A 16,517-nucleotide genomic window follows, 5' to 3' on the forward strand; every position below is an offset into this window, starting at 1 on the left:
ATTCATCTGAGTTTTAAATTCATAAAATTTGTCAAATGGGTAGTTGGGTTATGTTAATCCCTATTATATTATGTAATCCTTTGTTAAAAGACATCTCAGTATTAAAAGTTAGTCAAAATTATTTTTAAAAGATATGCTTCATTTATTGCTATAGATGACTTAAGAAATCAGATGTGTCAATTTCACCTCTCATCAATTAAGTCATGGGTTCTCCCTGGGGAAAATGATTTTTCTGTTCTGAGCTCTGCTTACTTCAAGGAATGTGTTATGTGGTGTGGACTCCACCCTTTAAAACCTTAATTGCAGGATATGCTTGCAAAAGCAGAGATTCGTCTTCTGGCTGCTAAAACTTGATTTGACCCTTAAGCATCTCCTGAACATGTTCACATGCATTCACCTTCCTATTCTTCCATTTGTAATACAGATCATTCCCCATTATTTTTCAAGAGGATTACAGAGTAAACAGACAAATTTCAAGCAGTTATTTTATGGTTCTTACTTGCCTTTAACTACAAAATTCTCACAACATTTCATCATTTCAGTACAGGAAATTGCACCCTGGATTGTCTTTTAGGCTAATAATAAAAAGAATATAAGGCTTTTGCTTACTAGGTATACTTTAGTTGCACAGATTTTTGGGGGTTTTCCCTGTTGAATCCAAATTGTAGTCTAATTGCCCTGCAGCAGTTCTCGGAGCCCAAAATTTGTCTGAACTGCTCAAAAACACATTCCTTGGTGAGGAGTACAATATCTTGTAGCAGTACATTGGTTACATTTTTAACCACCACAAATCAGTTCAAAGTTGAAACCAATCAGATCAGATTACAAAAGAAAGGAGTCAATAACTCTTAGAGGTACCCTGGCACCATGCTCTTTACATTAGGAAGCAGATTTGAGCACAGGCAGTCAGAAACTTGTGAGAAGCACTCAGCCTGTACAGAGCTAGGTCCCAAAATTAACCTCAGGCAATGTCTGCCCCTTAGCCAGGCTTTGAGCTAATGGCATGATGTTAGGAACAGGAGTTCCTAACTCCCGACAAGTTCTTGTTGTCGTTAAGTATAGGGGTCCGCTGGAGTGTTCAGCTACCTCCGCAGAAAAATGAAATTTTTCACAAATCAATTTGTTTGGCTCAAAACCTATGAAGTATTATGGTTCTTTGTCCTATAGCAGACCAAAAAAGATTTTGTGTGAAGGGCACTATATTAATTACAACACCATCTAGTCTAATTGCAACATCTCTTTTACAATGGCTTTGTTTACATGGTAACATATTTAACCATTCTTCCACCATGTATTTAGGTATGAGGAAACTTTGTAGTCTAGACTATGTTTTTTAGTTTATTTGGAAATTCCCCCAAATTCTGCAGCCAACATTCTCAATTCTTCTGTGAAAACTTGTTTCTTGCCTCCCTGCTGCCCCTTTCCCTACTGTTTGTTTTTTTTGCAGCTGTTTAACCAAAAAGTTATTCTCCTGGAAAACATATTCAAGGAATTTTTCCCAAATCACTCTTACTTGCTTGATTTTTCAAAATTGTGCATTCTTTTTCCATTGTGTCCCATAAACTTTTCCCCAGCATTTGCAAGATCTTAAATCTGTATTCTTGAAGCTATTTCACATGGTCCTTTGTATTGACATCTTATTTATTTTGCTTGACACAGACATCAAGGCTGCAGGTGGCAAGAATAAAATCAGGGACCAATACATGAAGATGGGAGAAGCTTGCATGACAGCTGGTCATAGGTGGACCAGGGAAACCCATTTTGTTCCCTGCACCAGGGCACAGACCAGACACATTATGATGTGAGGGACTATATAGGCCTTTATATCAGTCAGAGTAGTAAGAAAAGAGCTGCTACTGTGAGCTTATCCATCTCCAAAACCATACAGCATTGCAAATGCATACTTAGAGTCATAGTGAGACAACCAGGGTCCCCTAGAGAATCAAAACTCAGCATTCCTGGATACCAGCCTCAGTGGGAGACACTCAAGCCCATGCAAAGAATTCCCATTTCTGCTTCCCACTCCCATTTCCCCTTTCTGCTTGCTTTCTCTCTTGAGAGGTCTGTGCGCTACAGTGCAAGGCACCCTGCATCCCATCAGTCACAATGAGATAAAGGTCAAAAAAAAGAAAGGTCAAGAAAAGAACTTTGCCTGTACTATAGAGCACCTGCCAGCAGGATGATCTTAGTTATTAGGCCCTTTGCAAAAACACAACAGCATTTAAAATTAGGTTTCTCTGGATGGTGTTAGCAATTGTCATGGTTCCTGGGGGATTCAAAATGTCAAAGTAAGAACTGACAGCTTCATATCCCTACTTGGACACTGGGCAAGTACAACGTGGTACTTCTCCCCACTTCTCTCTCTGCTGGCTTGCAGAACTCCAGGTTTGCTGCAAACAACCGTCCTGCTCAGGGAAGGAAGGATCCGTCCCAGTCTAGGGAAGCGAATCTCGAGATCAGCTTCAGCCCTCCTGAGATTTCTTACCCGGGGAGGGTGGAATCTGCCAAGTTCTGCTTACTTGCGTGAGCAATACCAGCCCCACTGGGAAACGTAGCAAGGCGATATAATGCCTCCGTTGAGAGGAAGAGGGCGATCCAATTTTGTTTGGGTGTTAGTGCTGCTACCAGCCCGAAAACTAGGTGCCTGCGTTAACTTCGTTGAGCCAGTTGCTGACTTATGGGAGAGGGCTGCAGACAGCATCCTGCAGCTGCCTGAAACTGCTCTGAGCAAGTGTGGTTTGTATGCGAGGGACCGTGCCTGGCTCCTCTGCACTCAGATCCCGCTTCCAGCAGCAGGTGCTGTCGGCCCTGCAGGGATGCTCCCGGTTAGGGAAAAACGCCTGGGGCGGGGCGGGGGCCTCCCCGAACCTCGTTCTCTGGAGGGTCCTAGGCTGGGGCGGTCGTGTTCCTCAGGGGAATGGAGTGGGTGGGTGGGTGTGAATGAATAGATTGAGGGGGATGGATGGAAGGGGGGAAATTATGGAGAGAAAGGACGACTGGGCAGGAAGAAAAGGATGGAGAGGGAAAAAGATGTAAGGAGAGGGGGGGAGAGGCAGGCGATACGGAGGGAGTAGAGAAAGCGGGAGAGGGGATGGAGAAGGGGCTGAAAGGGACCATGTAGAGCGCAAAGGGGGACCAAGGGCGGTGGAAGAGGAGTGGGGACACGAAGCGGGGGGGGGGGGGGGGGGGGGGGGGCACGCGAAAAGGAGGCCGAAGGACCCCGCCGCGCCTTTACATATTCGCGCGCTTGGGCATCCGTGCCGCATCCATGTCCTCCACTCCCCACGGGGACCCCCGGACTCGCCCCGCGGCGGACGCTGCCTGCACGCAGTCGGTCCTGCCCCGCCCGGTCCGGCCCCGCGCGCCGCCGGCCGTGCGGGGCCCCGGCGCCGCCACCGCCCCCCGACGGGCCGCGCGCGGGGCAGGGCGGAGGCGCGCGGCGCTGACCGCCCCCGGCCGGCACCGCCGCCCGCCCAGCCCGCCGTCCGCGTCCGGCCGTCCCGCTGCGCTCCCGTGCCCCCGCAGGGGCTGTAGGGCCGGGCGCGGCCTCGAGGGGCGAGGGCGGCGGGGCCCCCGGAGCCATGCGCTGAGCGCCCGGAGCAGCCGGCGAGCGAAGTTGGGGTGGAAGATGAACAACGCCGGTAAGTGCGCGGGCCCGCCGGCAAGGGTCTCTGCTTCTGGACATCTTTTCCCCGGGGCTGGCAAACGCCGGGCGGGCTTCCTTCCTTCGTCTCCCTCCTTCCCTCGGGCCGGCACATCCTATCACCAGGACAGACCCCCTGCCCCGGCACAGCTCCTCCGGCGCTCGCGTCCCCCTTCGTCCCGGCATCCCTCCTTCGGGGCCGGCAGGTTCTGGCCCGTGCCGCTGGGGCTGGCACCTCTCCCCTGGGCACCCTCCGTCCAGGGCCAGCCCTCCTTTTCCCCGCAATCCAGCAGGTGCTCAGTGGCTCCCCGAGGCTGTGAGTGCCCCGTTGCTTGCCCAGCCATTGAAGGATCAAGGGCGGGCGAGGTTAGGTGCTCCGGGGACAACCAGGCTGGCAGACCGGCGAGGCTAAGGGACACGGCTGTGCGCCCACTACTCCCTCGGATACACTCAACCGTTCACGAAGTTCCTAGAAAATCTGCTGTGAGTTTCTTTTCAAGAGTATATTTTTGGGGGAAGGTAATGTTTTTTGCAGAATTTGCTCTCTAAGGGAAACCCAAACCCTTCCTCCTCCTCTCTGTTAACTTTTCAGATTTTTCCTTGATGGAAACTGGGAAGGTGAAAGAGACAGAATAAGGGAACAGGCATTCAACAGTTAAAACAGAAAAAAGAAGCCACTGGAAAATTGGGGCAAACTTTAAACTGTTCACCAAGACTCCAATTTTCAGGGATGAGGCATGTGTGTGAAAAGCATAACAATATAGGAAACAATTATTGCTAACTGGAATTATTTAGAAAAATTTAAAGCTCTTTCTAGAATTAAAGATGATGAGCAACAGATCTTCTTTGTTAGCCCTAAAAATTTCCGTTGTGTTTGCTTGCTCCAGGTAAATATTGCTGGGCACCTCACTTGCAATGTATGGGTACATCCTGAAGCCCAGAGATTTTACCGCTAGATACCTTGCCCTACAACTGTTCTGTGCTGGGAAACTATGATTCATTGTTTGCCAAAGCATAGTAACATAGGATTGGAAAAGTTATTTTCTGTCAAATCCAGCACTCCACTGTTGTATCAATGTGTTATACCACTCCTCCGAATTTAAAGCAAAAAGGTTCTTCTTCCTCTAGTAGTCCTAAAATCTGGTGATAGTTCCATTCTGTTTTCTGATCCTGGTCTGGATTCTGTCCCTCCCAGGAGACAAACTCATTTGAAAATGAAGCCACCCAAAAATAACTTCGGCAATGATGCTCCTACCTGTCTTTCTTCATCTCTCCATTATTTAAAACAGACCAGCTCTAATCTACTCTTGTTGTCAGTGGAAGTGCAGGGTAAGGAATATTAGATTAATCCACTAAACTTTATTAGTTTTGAGGAATGTAGGACCGAATGGGACTGCCTTCATTATCAAAAGCGACACCCGTTGTTATTGCTGCTTTTAATAATTCCTCCAATTATATCCTAAACAAAAACTTTTCAGGTAGCTCTCCTGCTACTCCTGGTTTCCAGACCAGATTCAACACCATTTATTCTTGTGATTACATTGTCCTTTTGCTTAAAAATAGTTCTTTTCCTCTTCTGGTGTTTACCTCCAGGTTGTATTTATAGAGTGCTCATATCCCTTCTCAGCCTTTGTTTTGTATGTTTGCACAATGCAAGGAATGTCTCCCCCATCAGTGCAAAGCAGAACTTCCTACTGAATCTGAAGGAGAGGGATATTTATTAACTGGTACGACTTGGGCACCAGCGTTAGGCTATCATTGTATTATAGTAAGTAATGCATAGCACCAGTAAGTAGAGTCATATGTGCAGGCATATATGGCAGCCTTGATCCCACAGAACTTAAAATAATGACAGACTGAGAACAGGAAGGGAGATATGGATTATCCTCAGAGATGCAAAACTGATATGAAAAGATGAAGCAATCCACCCAAGGCCACAGGAAATCTGTGGTAAGAGACAAGAGACCACACCAGCTTCATATATAGGACCTTCTAGCCTCTAGTAATTTTTTTGCCAGGTGGTGAAATGATGTAAAATGAAAAGTGTACAGACATTAGACTCCAGATTGTTCAGAGATATAAGCAGACTATATATTCTTTCAGCTGCTACTGAAAGTGATATAGGAAAAAATGCTGTATGGACCTGTCAGAGAATTTTAACCATCTTCTTTGGCTCCCAGGAAGCAATATATTAAACAACCGGTTGTCTGCCTCAGTGTTAAGTTACTGTTGTGAAAACAGAGCCAAACTGGTAACATCGCAAATGCTTGCAATTACATTTTTAAAAAATGTATGGTAGTAGTTTAAAACCAAGATTATTTGTCATGTACATGTGGTTTTTCGTTGCTAAGCCCACCAGGAAGACTAATATGTACAGTCTGCTAGAGACAGTGAAAACATGGGAGAATTTTTAGGATCAAGATGATTTTGGTGTAGAAACATACCCTTTCCTGATTTTATTGCCTTTTGATTTTTTCCCCTTCTCCAACACTGTTTCATTGTGGAATATTGTGCTGTTGTATTATATTTATAGATGACTGCAGTAAAGTTGTATAGTAGCAGAAATTTGTAAGGTATTGATCGGATATCCCAGCATCAGAATGCACTGATCTGATCATAGAAGATGTGTTCCTGTAACTGTACATAGCAGCAGAGTGGGGTGGGCTTTGACAGCCCAGCTGTTAATATTGCAGCTATGACTTTTAAGATGATAAAATTCCTATGGGAATTGTTGGGACAGTTACTAGTGACTATAGGTCTATCTTCACACTATGGAGCCCTCTTGCTATTTGCAGAGTACCTTTGATCACAAGAACACGTACTGATAGGATAGATACTTCTCAAAAGTATCAGGCTTACAAAGAACATGAAATACCATTTTCATAAATATCGGAGGCATTTAGGGGCCTGCTGATTTTGACCTCGTATTTCAAGTTCCTGAAGTCCAAATTCGCAAAAGCCATGTAAATATCTAATACCTGTTCAAGTCAAACTAGTGCCTGAATCTGGACTGGAACCCCACTTAATAGCAAGACTTGCAGTCCTATATCATTTGAAAATCCTAGTCTGAATACATTTTCCATTTCAAGTGACTCCCATGCAATTGTTTCCACTTCTTATGTAATTTTTGTAATCTCAGACTTTTCTCCAGTAGTGTGAAATAAATGATGCACCTATATGCTGTAAAACAAAGAGAACTATTTCTGCGTCAAATATTGCACAATTGATAATGTGGAAGAAACAATAATAAATGGAATGTTTCAATGGAAGAAGCAATATTAAGTGCTGGAAATAGAAGCAAGGCAGCGCTAAATGGAAATAAGGGCTTCATTTTTTAAATCAACAATTAATTACAGGATTAAAATATGGTGATACTAAGATGTGTAGTCTGCCTTTTGCTGACTTTAGACCAAAATCTTCTAGAAAATCAGTTTTAACTTCATTCTGATATAGCTATGTGAAATTATAAAGCTCCTGATCAGAGCTGAACAGGACTTTCTTGTGTCCTTGTCTGGATAGTCTCCCTCTACCTCCTATTTCTCAGATAGAAAGTATCTGTGGATTTCAATCCCTTCTTCCTGGGCAGAAGCAGTGGCAGACAAGACTTGGTTTCTACCAGGATTCCCAGTTTGGCGCAGTCCCATCCCACTGTTGCAATATTGTCCCTTCACCTGCCCTGTCACTTCTACCCAAAAGCTCTGCAAATCACTGAACAATGCATTTCTGCCCTCTGTCCTCAGTGCCTTTGCCATTTTAACAAATGTCTGAGTTGAATTAGTGCCAAAGGCATGGAGGAAGCACAGGTCCACAAAAGTTCGTTGGTCAGAAAAAGCTACTTTCAGCATCTTAAAAGAAGCCTGAACCGGATTGCAGCACCAGTCAAGGCTGGAACCAGTATACGCACTCTAGAGCTATGTACTTTCTTGAGCCACTAGCAGAGACCATGGCCCTGGGACACATCTACAGTATATCCAGGCAAATGTTAAACGTCAGTGTTTAGTTAGTTCTCAGTGGTGGTGTTTTGTATGTATGGTGCCTTATAAACCCTAATTAAATTCTAGGCTAAATTTGAAATCCTAAATTAGAAATTATTTGAAAGTGGGTAGTTGCGGTATTTCTGGTAATACCATACTACAAAATATATATTGTTTCAAAGAAACACTTGAACAGTGAAGGCTGCGTGGGTTGCTTGCTATTCCAGGAGAGCTATATCAGGTGACCTGCTAGACTACTGTTGACTGCGTAGAAACTTGGACAGGAGGAGACTAATGTAATTTAATTTCATATGGATCATGGCAGGAATTGAATTATGCAGGGTTGCCTCAAGGAAGGTGGGCAAGGAGAGGAAGCGGTCCTTGTCAGTACAAGGAAGCACTGAACAATAAGGGGAGGAGCAGGCTAAAGGAATTTGTATTCCCCAAGAGTTTCCTTTTAAGCACAAGGTGGGTGTGTCTCCCTCCAACATAAAATACATCCTAAAATAAACATGCACAATTATTTGGGAGCATACACATTACTTATGGTGCAATGTTGCATTTAGAAGTTACAGCCAGAACCTTTCAAGTGGCTCAGACAGCAAAGGAAGCAGAAATTGAAGCAGAATGAAATTGTGATAAAAGGCAAGAAGCTGTGGTTTCTTTTGTTTGGGTTATTTTTTAAACAAACGCTTGCATTCCTCCTGTTACCTCTTCCTCACACTGCCACCAAAGAAAAAGGAAAATTGTTTAAGGGGTCTCATGAAAGGCAAGATCAATGGACAAAGCAGTTAGGGAAAAAAAACTATGTAAGGGAACAGTAGTGACCAGTAGCTGGCACAAGTGGGTAGGAGAAGGACGTGACAATGCCTATTATCATACTATGAACAGGCTCCATTACCATAAGTTCTCTTCCAACAGCAGTGTTACTGAAGGTACCAGAAGGAAAAACCCAAGATTATTTGATCCTTTTGCTGTAGAAAATTATCACTGGAGGGAAAGTGGGTAATTGTTTAAGTTGCATTTCTTTTAAGTGGATGTCTCCATGGTTATTTTACTTAAAGGAAATGAGTTCCTGTCATTATTTTATTTCAAATTTGTTTATACGACAAAGCTTGGAAGGTCCCAGCACTCTCTAAAGTCCAGTCTTTTCCTCATTATTCACTGTTTTGGTACAGACACTCTCTGAAAAGAACAAGGATGAGAATGGAGAAACTTCAAGTTTTGTCACATTCCAGGAACAGACTATTATTTGTATCCTACTCTTGGATATGCGTTCCTAGGAAAGGCTAGGCACTGCAGAAAGTGGTGTAGTACCTCCAAAATGATGGGATTTTTCTTGGAGTTAGTCCTGAAAATGTTTTATTATGGTGGTAAAGGTGTAAAGACTCAGTTTTAGCTAATAACAAATTCATTCATTTTACTACCAGAAAGTTAGTTTAGGATGTTCCATGATGTCAGTAACTAATTTAAAAATGTAAAAGGTAGCTCTCGCTGCGACACCAGGCTTACAAGATACTAAACCCACTTCTGTTGCCTCCCTGCTTTTAACTGGCAAGAGTCTCCAGTACTCTACAGCCTTCAACTGCTGCCTGCAAAAGAAGCAATGTAACTTCAGCAAAGGTGGAGTATTCAGCATGTAAAGCTTCTGATTTAATGGGCGGGGAAAAACGAGTTACCCATTTTGTGATTAGACAGACACCCAGCAGCCTAAACCAGCAGTGGATACTGTGAAACACCACAGGAACTGCAGACTGGTGAATACACAGTTCTCTCTCCCTCCTTTTTCATGAGTTAAGTCTCCCACATGCAGCTGGATAGGATAAAACTCCATATACAGAATAATCCTTAAGCGGTATATGCAATAAGGCACCTGCTTATAACAGATTTTTCATTCCTTCTGGGCTGAGATCACTGATTCAGTTTTTAAACTTAGAGAAAATCTCTCTGGTGTCTCATAACTCTAGAAAGACTGCTTTCTGATTACATCAGAATGCCAAATTGTCAGCTTCTTTCTGTGTATCAGAAATTTCAGGAAGGTTAAGAAGATCAGAAGAAACAGCCTTTTATATCTCCCAGAGTACAACCAAACAAATGGGCCAGTATTATTTCAGTACAAATTACTCCAATTATACTAGGATAACGATAAGAAAAGTACTATGCCACCAAATATTGGGACAATCAGAGAATCTTTTTCAAGCAGTTTGCATTCAATATTCTTTTATTCTCAGTACAGTGCACAGCTCAGTTCTAACTGTCTGCACTTCTACGTATCTAAAGTCTGCATTTCAAAATGCTCTAAATACAACAGTACAGTAGCTACACTTTCTGAAGCTCATACCATGATTTTGGATAAGATTTCACATAGGAACAGAGTCCCAGTTTTTGTCTTTTGAGATGCTGTTCTGTTATTTCTTGTGTGTTGTGCATGAAGATTATCCATGAAGAAGTGTTTCTATCTTTGTAATGATGAAATAGTTTGTCCTATGCTTTTCTTTACAATGGAGAGCTCTCCTTTTTCCACCAGAATGTGTAAATTAAAATTATAATTAGAGATTTCTGATTGCTTAACTATGTAATTATCTATTGATGGCTAGGAAACAGCAATAGGAGGAAACCACTTCTCCCTACTTCTTACCATCTGGAACCATTTGTTATGCTGGCTTCTTCACACTACATATTTTATCTCATAAAAAATTGCACCAGGGAGGATCCCTATTGCTGCCTACTTATGCAGTCTTTCAGCATTTCATTTAGTTTTTGAAGAATAATAATTTCAGGATCAAGACAGCTGGAAATGACTGTGGCAGGCAAGCTACTGAGTAAAATGGTGATATAGATACAATTTAATTCACATAGCTTCAATCTAGTTTCTTGCCATTCTGCTTGATTTCCCCTACATATGTGTCAGCACTACCAGTAGAAGTACGAGGCTGGCCTTATGTGAAATACATAACAATAAATGTATTTACATAAATACATTTAAAGTACATTTTGATGTTTAGAGAAGTTTGTACCTGCAAGGGATCCTGGCATTTACAGGAGGAATGGAGGATCTTCTGACTAAAGGGCTGAAGAAGCTGTACACTGAAAACATAACTTGAGTTAAACCAGTAACTCTCTTCGTGTTTTGGGTTGAAGTGTAATACATCCTTGGCTCTGCAGCTGTACATCTTTCCCCAAGTGTTAGGGCTGCATCTAGTTCAGTTCAGATGTGACCTTAAACTATGCTCACTGGACTAGCTACAGTGTCGCATGGAGGGACAATCCATATGCTTTGCTCCTTCAGTTCGCTTTTCAGCTTTTTGTTGGCTGGACTGCTTCGGCATTACAAGTCACCGATAAAGTGTATTGCAGGATATATTCTGCTGACTTTAATAAGAAACCAAGATGACTGACATGACTTTTGTCTCTTTTCTCCAGAAATCTCAAAACCACCATTAGCACCAAAACCAAAGATTATTGGTCATCTTTCTCCAGCACCTGTCTCCAAATTTTCTCCTTCACTGCCAAGAGCTGATATTCTTCATCACCCGAACTCTCTGTCTAGGGGTCCCAAACCACCTATTGCTCCCAAGCCAAAATTCTCAGCTGACACTGAGGGCAAATCCAGTGTTTCTAACAACAATAATTTAAATAAATGTGCAAATGGGAAACTGCTGTGTCTTGGTGGAGAACTGTGTGAAGGAAACCAATGCAATGCTGATTGCCTAGGATCTGAGGCAGATAATGAATACATTGTATTTCCTGAAGCTCAGCTGCCCAGCAAAGACTCTAATGATTTGGAGCATGAGCATGATCAAAACTTAGATTCCTCTGTGGAAAATGAAGTCTCAGAAACTCCAGAAAAGGTAGAGAAGGAAGAGGATAACATTGCTAGTGATGTGAATACCAGTAATCAAGAAGTCTTCGGAGATGAGCTCTGTAACTCTTCAGATACTGCTGAACCAAGGGAACCAGACTCTGAGGAGTCATCCAGAGACTGTGACCAGTCCAAAGCACTTTGTGAGGAGCCATTAGATGCCCCAGACAGGGATAACAATGCTACCAGGAATGTAGATGAAGTTGAGGATTTTGTAGGTGATTGTACTGAAACCAAAAACAGGCAAGAAACTTCTTACAACCTGGAACTGGTCAAGAACAGTAGTGATTGTGAGACTGACAGTGATAACATTTTGAATACAGATGAGAAAGTAATGGATGATACTTGTAGAGATACCATTGCAATGCCACTGCCTGCAGATGAATCAATCCCAGCTTGTGAGAATGTAGGGCAAGAGGAGGAACTGCCTGAGATTTTAGAAATGGCAGATGGGTGTCTAGCACAAAATGATGACTGCAGTGTGCATGCAGAGCTTGATTTGAACATGGAATGGGACTTAGAAAATGATGACTGTGCAAACCCTGACATGCTGCCTGAGGATGCCAGTGAAGAAACAGGTCCTGACTTAGAACTGTGTGGAGATGAACGTGGTGCCAAAAACAGTTTAGCAGAGTTCACCCATCAAGCAGCAGCTGAAGAGGAGGAAGTAGACCCAAATGAGCACAATAATACAAACACAGGAAATGCCAGTGATGGCTGCCAGATCGCTGAGAGGAAAAGTGAGAAGACATCAGAGGTAGCCTGTGAAGCAAGCAAAGTCTCTGGGAAAGAGGAAGAAGAAACTGTGAATGCAGAGAATATGGATGACGGGTGTCAGATTGCACCTTGTGAGAATGAATGTCACGAGGAAATACCTGTGGAACATTCAATTGAGAATCTTCAAACAGAAGAAGCCTCTCTGCATGAAGATGGCATGATTTCTGATAGTCTACCTTGTAGGCCAGGGATGGAGCCAGAGGTAGAAGCTGTAACTGTTGAAGAGGATAATGAAAATACTGTGGAAGCCTCTAAGTCAGAGGAGTTGCAACTCAAAGACAATGAGGTGGAAGCAAACAGCCTCAGCAAAAGTGTCCCAAGTTCGCCTGAAGAGGTCCCACTTGAGGACAACTTAGAAATCTGTAAGCATGGCAAAATTAATGTAGAATGTGGGACCAAACGTGTTTTGCATGAAAATCTAGCAGTCCCTGAAGTGGTCATTGTGACTGATGAATTGGAGGAAAGAGAAACTAGCAGTGATTCCCTAGATGATCCTTATGTGCTTCCTGAAGAAAATGAAATTGTCCATGATGTGCAGACTGATTTAGGAGCTGATCACAGTAAAAAGGGTGAATTAGGCATGGATGGTGAAAACAACTTGCTGCCCATTGATTGTAAAAGTATTGTCACTAGAACACGATCTCTCTCTGGGAGAATGCCAGGCTATGTCCCAGAAACTGTTCCAGAAGAAACTGGACCTGAAACTGATTTGCCCTCTTCCCGAAATGGCTGTGGGACAGAAGACTTGAGCAATAATTCCGTTTCATTGGAAGGAAAACCAGTGGAAGCCAACAGGGCTTTACCAACCAAGTCAAGACGCTTTCTTTTATATCCTCGATCTTATTCTGTTGAAGGGAGAGAGATACCTATCTCTGTTTACAGAGAAAGTGATGTCTGTGTACTGGATGGTGTTAGAATAAAAAGGACAGAAGATAACTTGTCCTTGCCTTGTGTCAATGGTTCCTCAGGTAGTTTTTCCCAGCAAAATCATCTCTCATCATGTGGCATATCTACTCCATCCTCAGTTGTTGATATACCACCTCCGTTTGAACTTGCCTACATCACCAAAAAGCCAATCACTAAAAGTTCACCTTCCCTTTTGATAGAGAATGACTCACCTACTAAGTATTCCAAGAAAAAGAAGTCTTCTTTTAAGAGGTTTCTTACTCTAAAGTTCAAGAAGAAAAGTGAGAATAAAGTTCACGTAGATGTTAATGTTTCTTCTTCAAGGTCCTCATCAGAGTCCAGCTATCATGGGCCTCCTAGGCTGATGGAGCTGGAAGGAAGGAGCCTAAGTAGCTCACCTCAACTAAAATCGCATGTGGGTAAGCTCCGTGCATCTGAGTCTCCCTCAGCTGTTCTTTTCTATAAGGATGGTAAAAGAAAAGGAACGCTCAAGTCCTTCAGCAGGAGTGTGTCAAGGGTGGAGTCCTTTGAGGACCGGTCCAGACCTCCTTTCATGCCACTGCCATTAACGAAACCTAGGTCTATTTCTTTTCCCAATGCTGACACATCTGACTATGAGAACATTCCTGCTATGAGTTCTGACTATGAAAACATACAAATTCCTCCTCGGAGATCCACCAGAACAGGAACCTTTACCGAGTTTTTTGAAGATCCCAGCAGGGCATTATCTGCTGCTAATGAGAATGATGGCTATGTGGATATGAGCAGCTTCACTGGCTTTGAAAACAAGCAGCAAACCACAGACCAGGAAACAGAAAGGTACTGTAATAAATTATTATGTAAGACCTGCTAGCCTTGGCCAAACAAGCAAGGCCTTCCCTCCTAGGTATTCTAGGCAGATTGTCCATGTTGGCTGACTTACACCCCTCTCGGGAAATGCTTACAAGAAAGATTGGAAGAATACAAGATAAGCCTTTATCAGTGAAAAAAATAAAAGACATCAAATTAATTCCTTACTTTGTAAATGAATAGTGGGTCTGGATCCTATGATTTGCAGGTAGAAACCAAAGAATATTCAAAAATATTTGGTTTATCCAGTGGATCTAATTTTTGTGGCTGGCAGGGGAAATGGGGAGAGTTTGCTTTGTTCTTCAGTAAGAAAGGTTTCTCACTTCTTGACTGAATGAAAAGAGAGCCTATATGCTGGAAGGGGCCCTGCTTCTTTTTTTAATTCCTGTAAATTTCTCAAAACAATAATATATACAGAATTTATGTTTCAAAGTCCATCAGTTAAATATAGACCAGAAAATCCCAAATCATGAACTAATCAGACTGGACATTGAATTTTAGAAGTTGCTTTAAGGACTGTCATGGCCCTTGGACAGAGCTGCTAAATTATAAATGAATTAAATACTTCTGAAATCATATGCACTGCTAACATTAATAACAACCTTTCACCCCATTCCATCAGGTTATTTGCAAACATGAAAATGTCTTTTTCAAAGGAATGTAGGAGCAATGCATTCAACACCTTTGAATTTGAACTTGCTGTCAAATTATAGCACACAATCAGTGGAATGCAGAGATGTAAATAAGAAGAGTGTTTTCTATTAAGTTTGTGTTTAACAGGTAATGAGATAACAAGGTGCAAAGCAAATGAACGAAAAGGAATCTCTTTAATGCAGTTGCATTTTGTTAGAGCTGCATGAAAAAGATAAAAATCTTAGAAATAAGGTTTTCATGCCCATTTGCATCCATCATTCTCTCAAAGATTTAATATTCGTGTTTCTTTGCAACATTTATTTTTTCTGCTCGTCTCTCTTGTCATTGTGGATAGAACAAACCATGGGCATTTCACAAACCCCTCTTAGGGTACTTTGGATTTAGGGAGTAAAATAACTTTTCTGTAACACCTCTGAATGAGTCTTGCAAACCATTTCTAAGACACAAATGATGTGGGGTAGTGAGTGAGACATGGGAAAAGAGATTGCATTAAGGCTTAAGCAGTGGATCCAAATGCACCTGAAGCTGAGGGGTGTGGAACACAGGTCTGTGGTTTAGCTCTTTGGAGACAGTGGCTGCCAGCAGTATTGGGAGCTCCCGTGATGCTGACACAGGGACATGGTGGAGTGCAATGCAGCTTCACAGCACACACCACCACATCTGCAGAACAGCAAAAGCTACATTACTCACTTGCTTTCAGTGGTTTGCATTTTGCCCAGCACACTGACACTCGCTTTTGAAAAAGCCGGACAGCTCTTTGGATCCATGAAACAGCACTCGTTGTAGGTAGCTCTTGAAGAACCAAGTTAAAAATATTAGGACTACGTCAATTGCTGTGACTTGGGCCCATTTATGAACTTCCTGTGAAAGCCTTTAGTTTCAAAGGGAGAGCCAATCCAAACTGGTTCAGGAAGTCTCGAGGTCAAGGCATGAACATAATCTTCAGCCTGCTGCTTGTTGTGCATGTAGTTTTTGCCACTGGGGGTGAAATGAAGGCTAGGCTCCTGTACAGCTTCTTTATCAAGATAACCAGGGTGGAGGGGAAGAGCACCAGGCATACATAATTACTGCTGAGATAGCTATTATTTGCTATATTTTGTCAGCATGTTTTGGACAAAGACATGCCTGAAAAGCTTTGATGAAATGTAAATACACATCCCATGTACATACACATGCAGTGGCATAACAGACTTGAAGAAACAGTGTATGGCCTAATTGTAAAGCAAAGCAAATTGTACAAGCAGGGGCACCTATTTATACATGCATACATGATGTATGGACATGGATGTTTTATTTGCTGCTAAAGTAGTTTGGCCTAAAATGCCTTGCCATGGATTTAAGATTTCTAGTAAGAATATCTATCAAACATACCTCTACCAAAATGGCATAAAAAATTTCTTTGAACTGCAGCTTGCTCATATCCAGAGGCTTATTTCAACTGTTTGAGAGTACAAGTGTGTTGGATTAAACCCTTGCAATACATGTTTTTTGAGACAATGAACTTCTTTTTTGTGCATTCACCTGTAGAGCACTTGTGTTAAACATCTGGTTTAACATCTGGTTTACCTTATGGAATTGCTACATTTTTGATGAATAACAAAGTTCAATTCTTCTATCACACTTCAGAGAACAGAACATGAGTGTTATAAAAAATTATTAGAAGCCAGGAACCTTCCCTACTGTGTATGACTGGGGAACAGCAGGCCAAGAGGGGACTTCACAGAAACTCTCTGATGAGAAGATTCACTGTTTAAGTTTCTTGCTTAAAAGGACAGACATTTGAAGTGTGCTGCTATGCAGTCATCAGGAGAATCCTAACAGCAATACCAAGATTTTAATCAGCTCTGAGAAA

At 42.5% G+C, this 16,517-nt stretch overlaps 1 protein-coding gene across 1 annotated transcript in view; it reads left to right on the plus strand.

Annotated features, from left to right (window-relative positions):
- Window positions 1-3,509: 3,509 nt before the first annotated feature.
- Window positions 3,510-16,517, plus strand: part of FGD5 (FYVE, RhoGEF and PH domain containing 5) — a 76,602-nt gene continuing 63,594 nt past the window's right edge. Inside the window, exons 1-2 of the mRNA XM_066558270.1 lie at window positions 3,510-3,641; window positions 11,041-13,981. Coding sequence (XP_066414367.1) covers window positions 3,629-3,641; window positions 11,041-13,981 — 2,954 coding nt within the window. The 5' untranslated portion in view covers window positions 3,510-3,628. The remainder of the gene's footprint in view (window positions 3,642-11,040; window positions 13,982-16,517) is intronic.

Source organism: Molothrus aeneus, chromosome 12 (genome assembly GCF_037042795.1).
Source record: "Molothrus aeneus isolate 106 chromosome 12, BPBGC_Maene_1.0, whole genome shotgun sequence".
NCBI lineage: Eukaryota > Metazoa > Chordata > Aves > Passeriformes > Icteridae > Molothrus > Molothrus aeneus.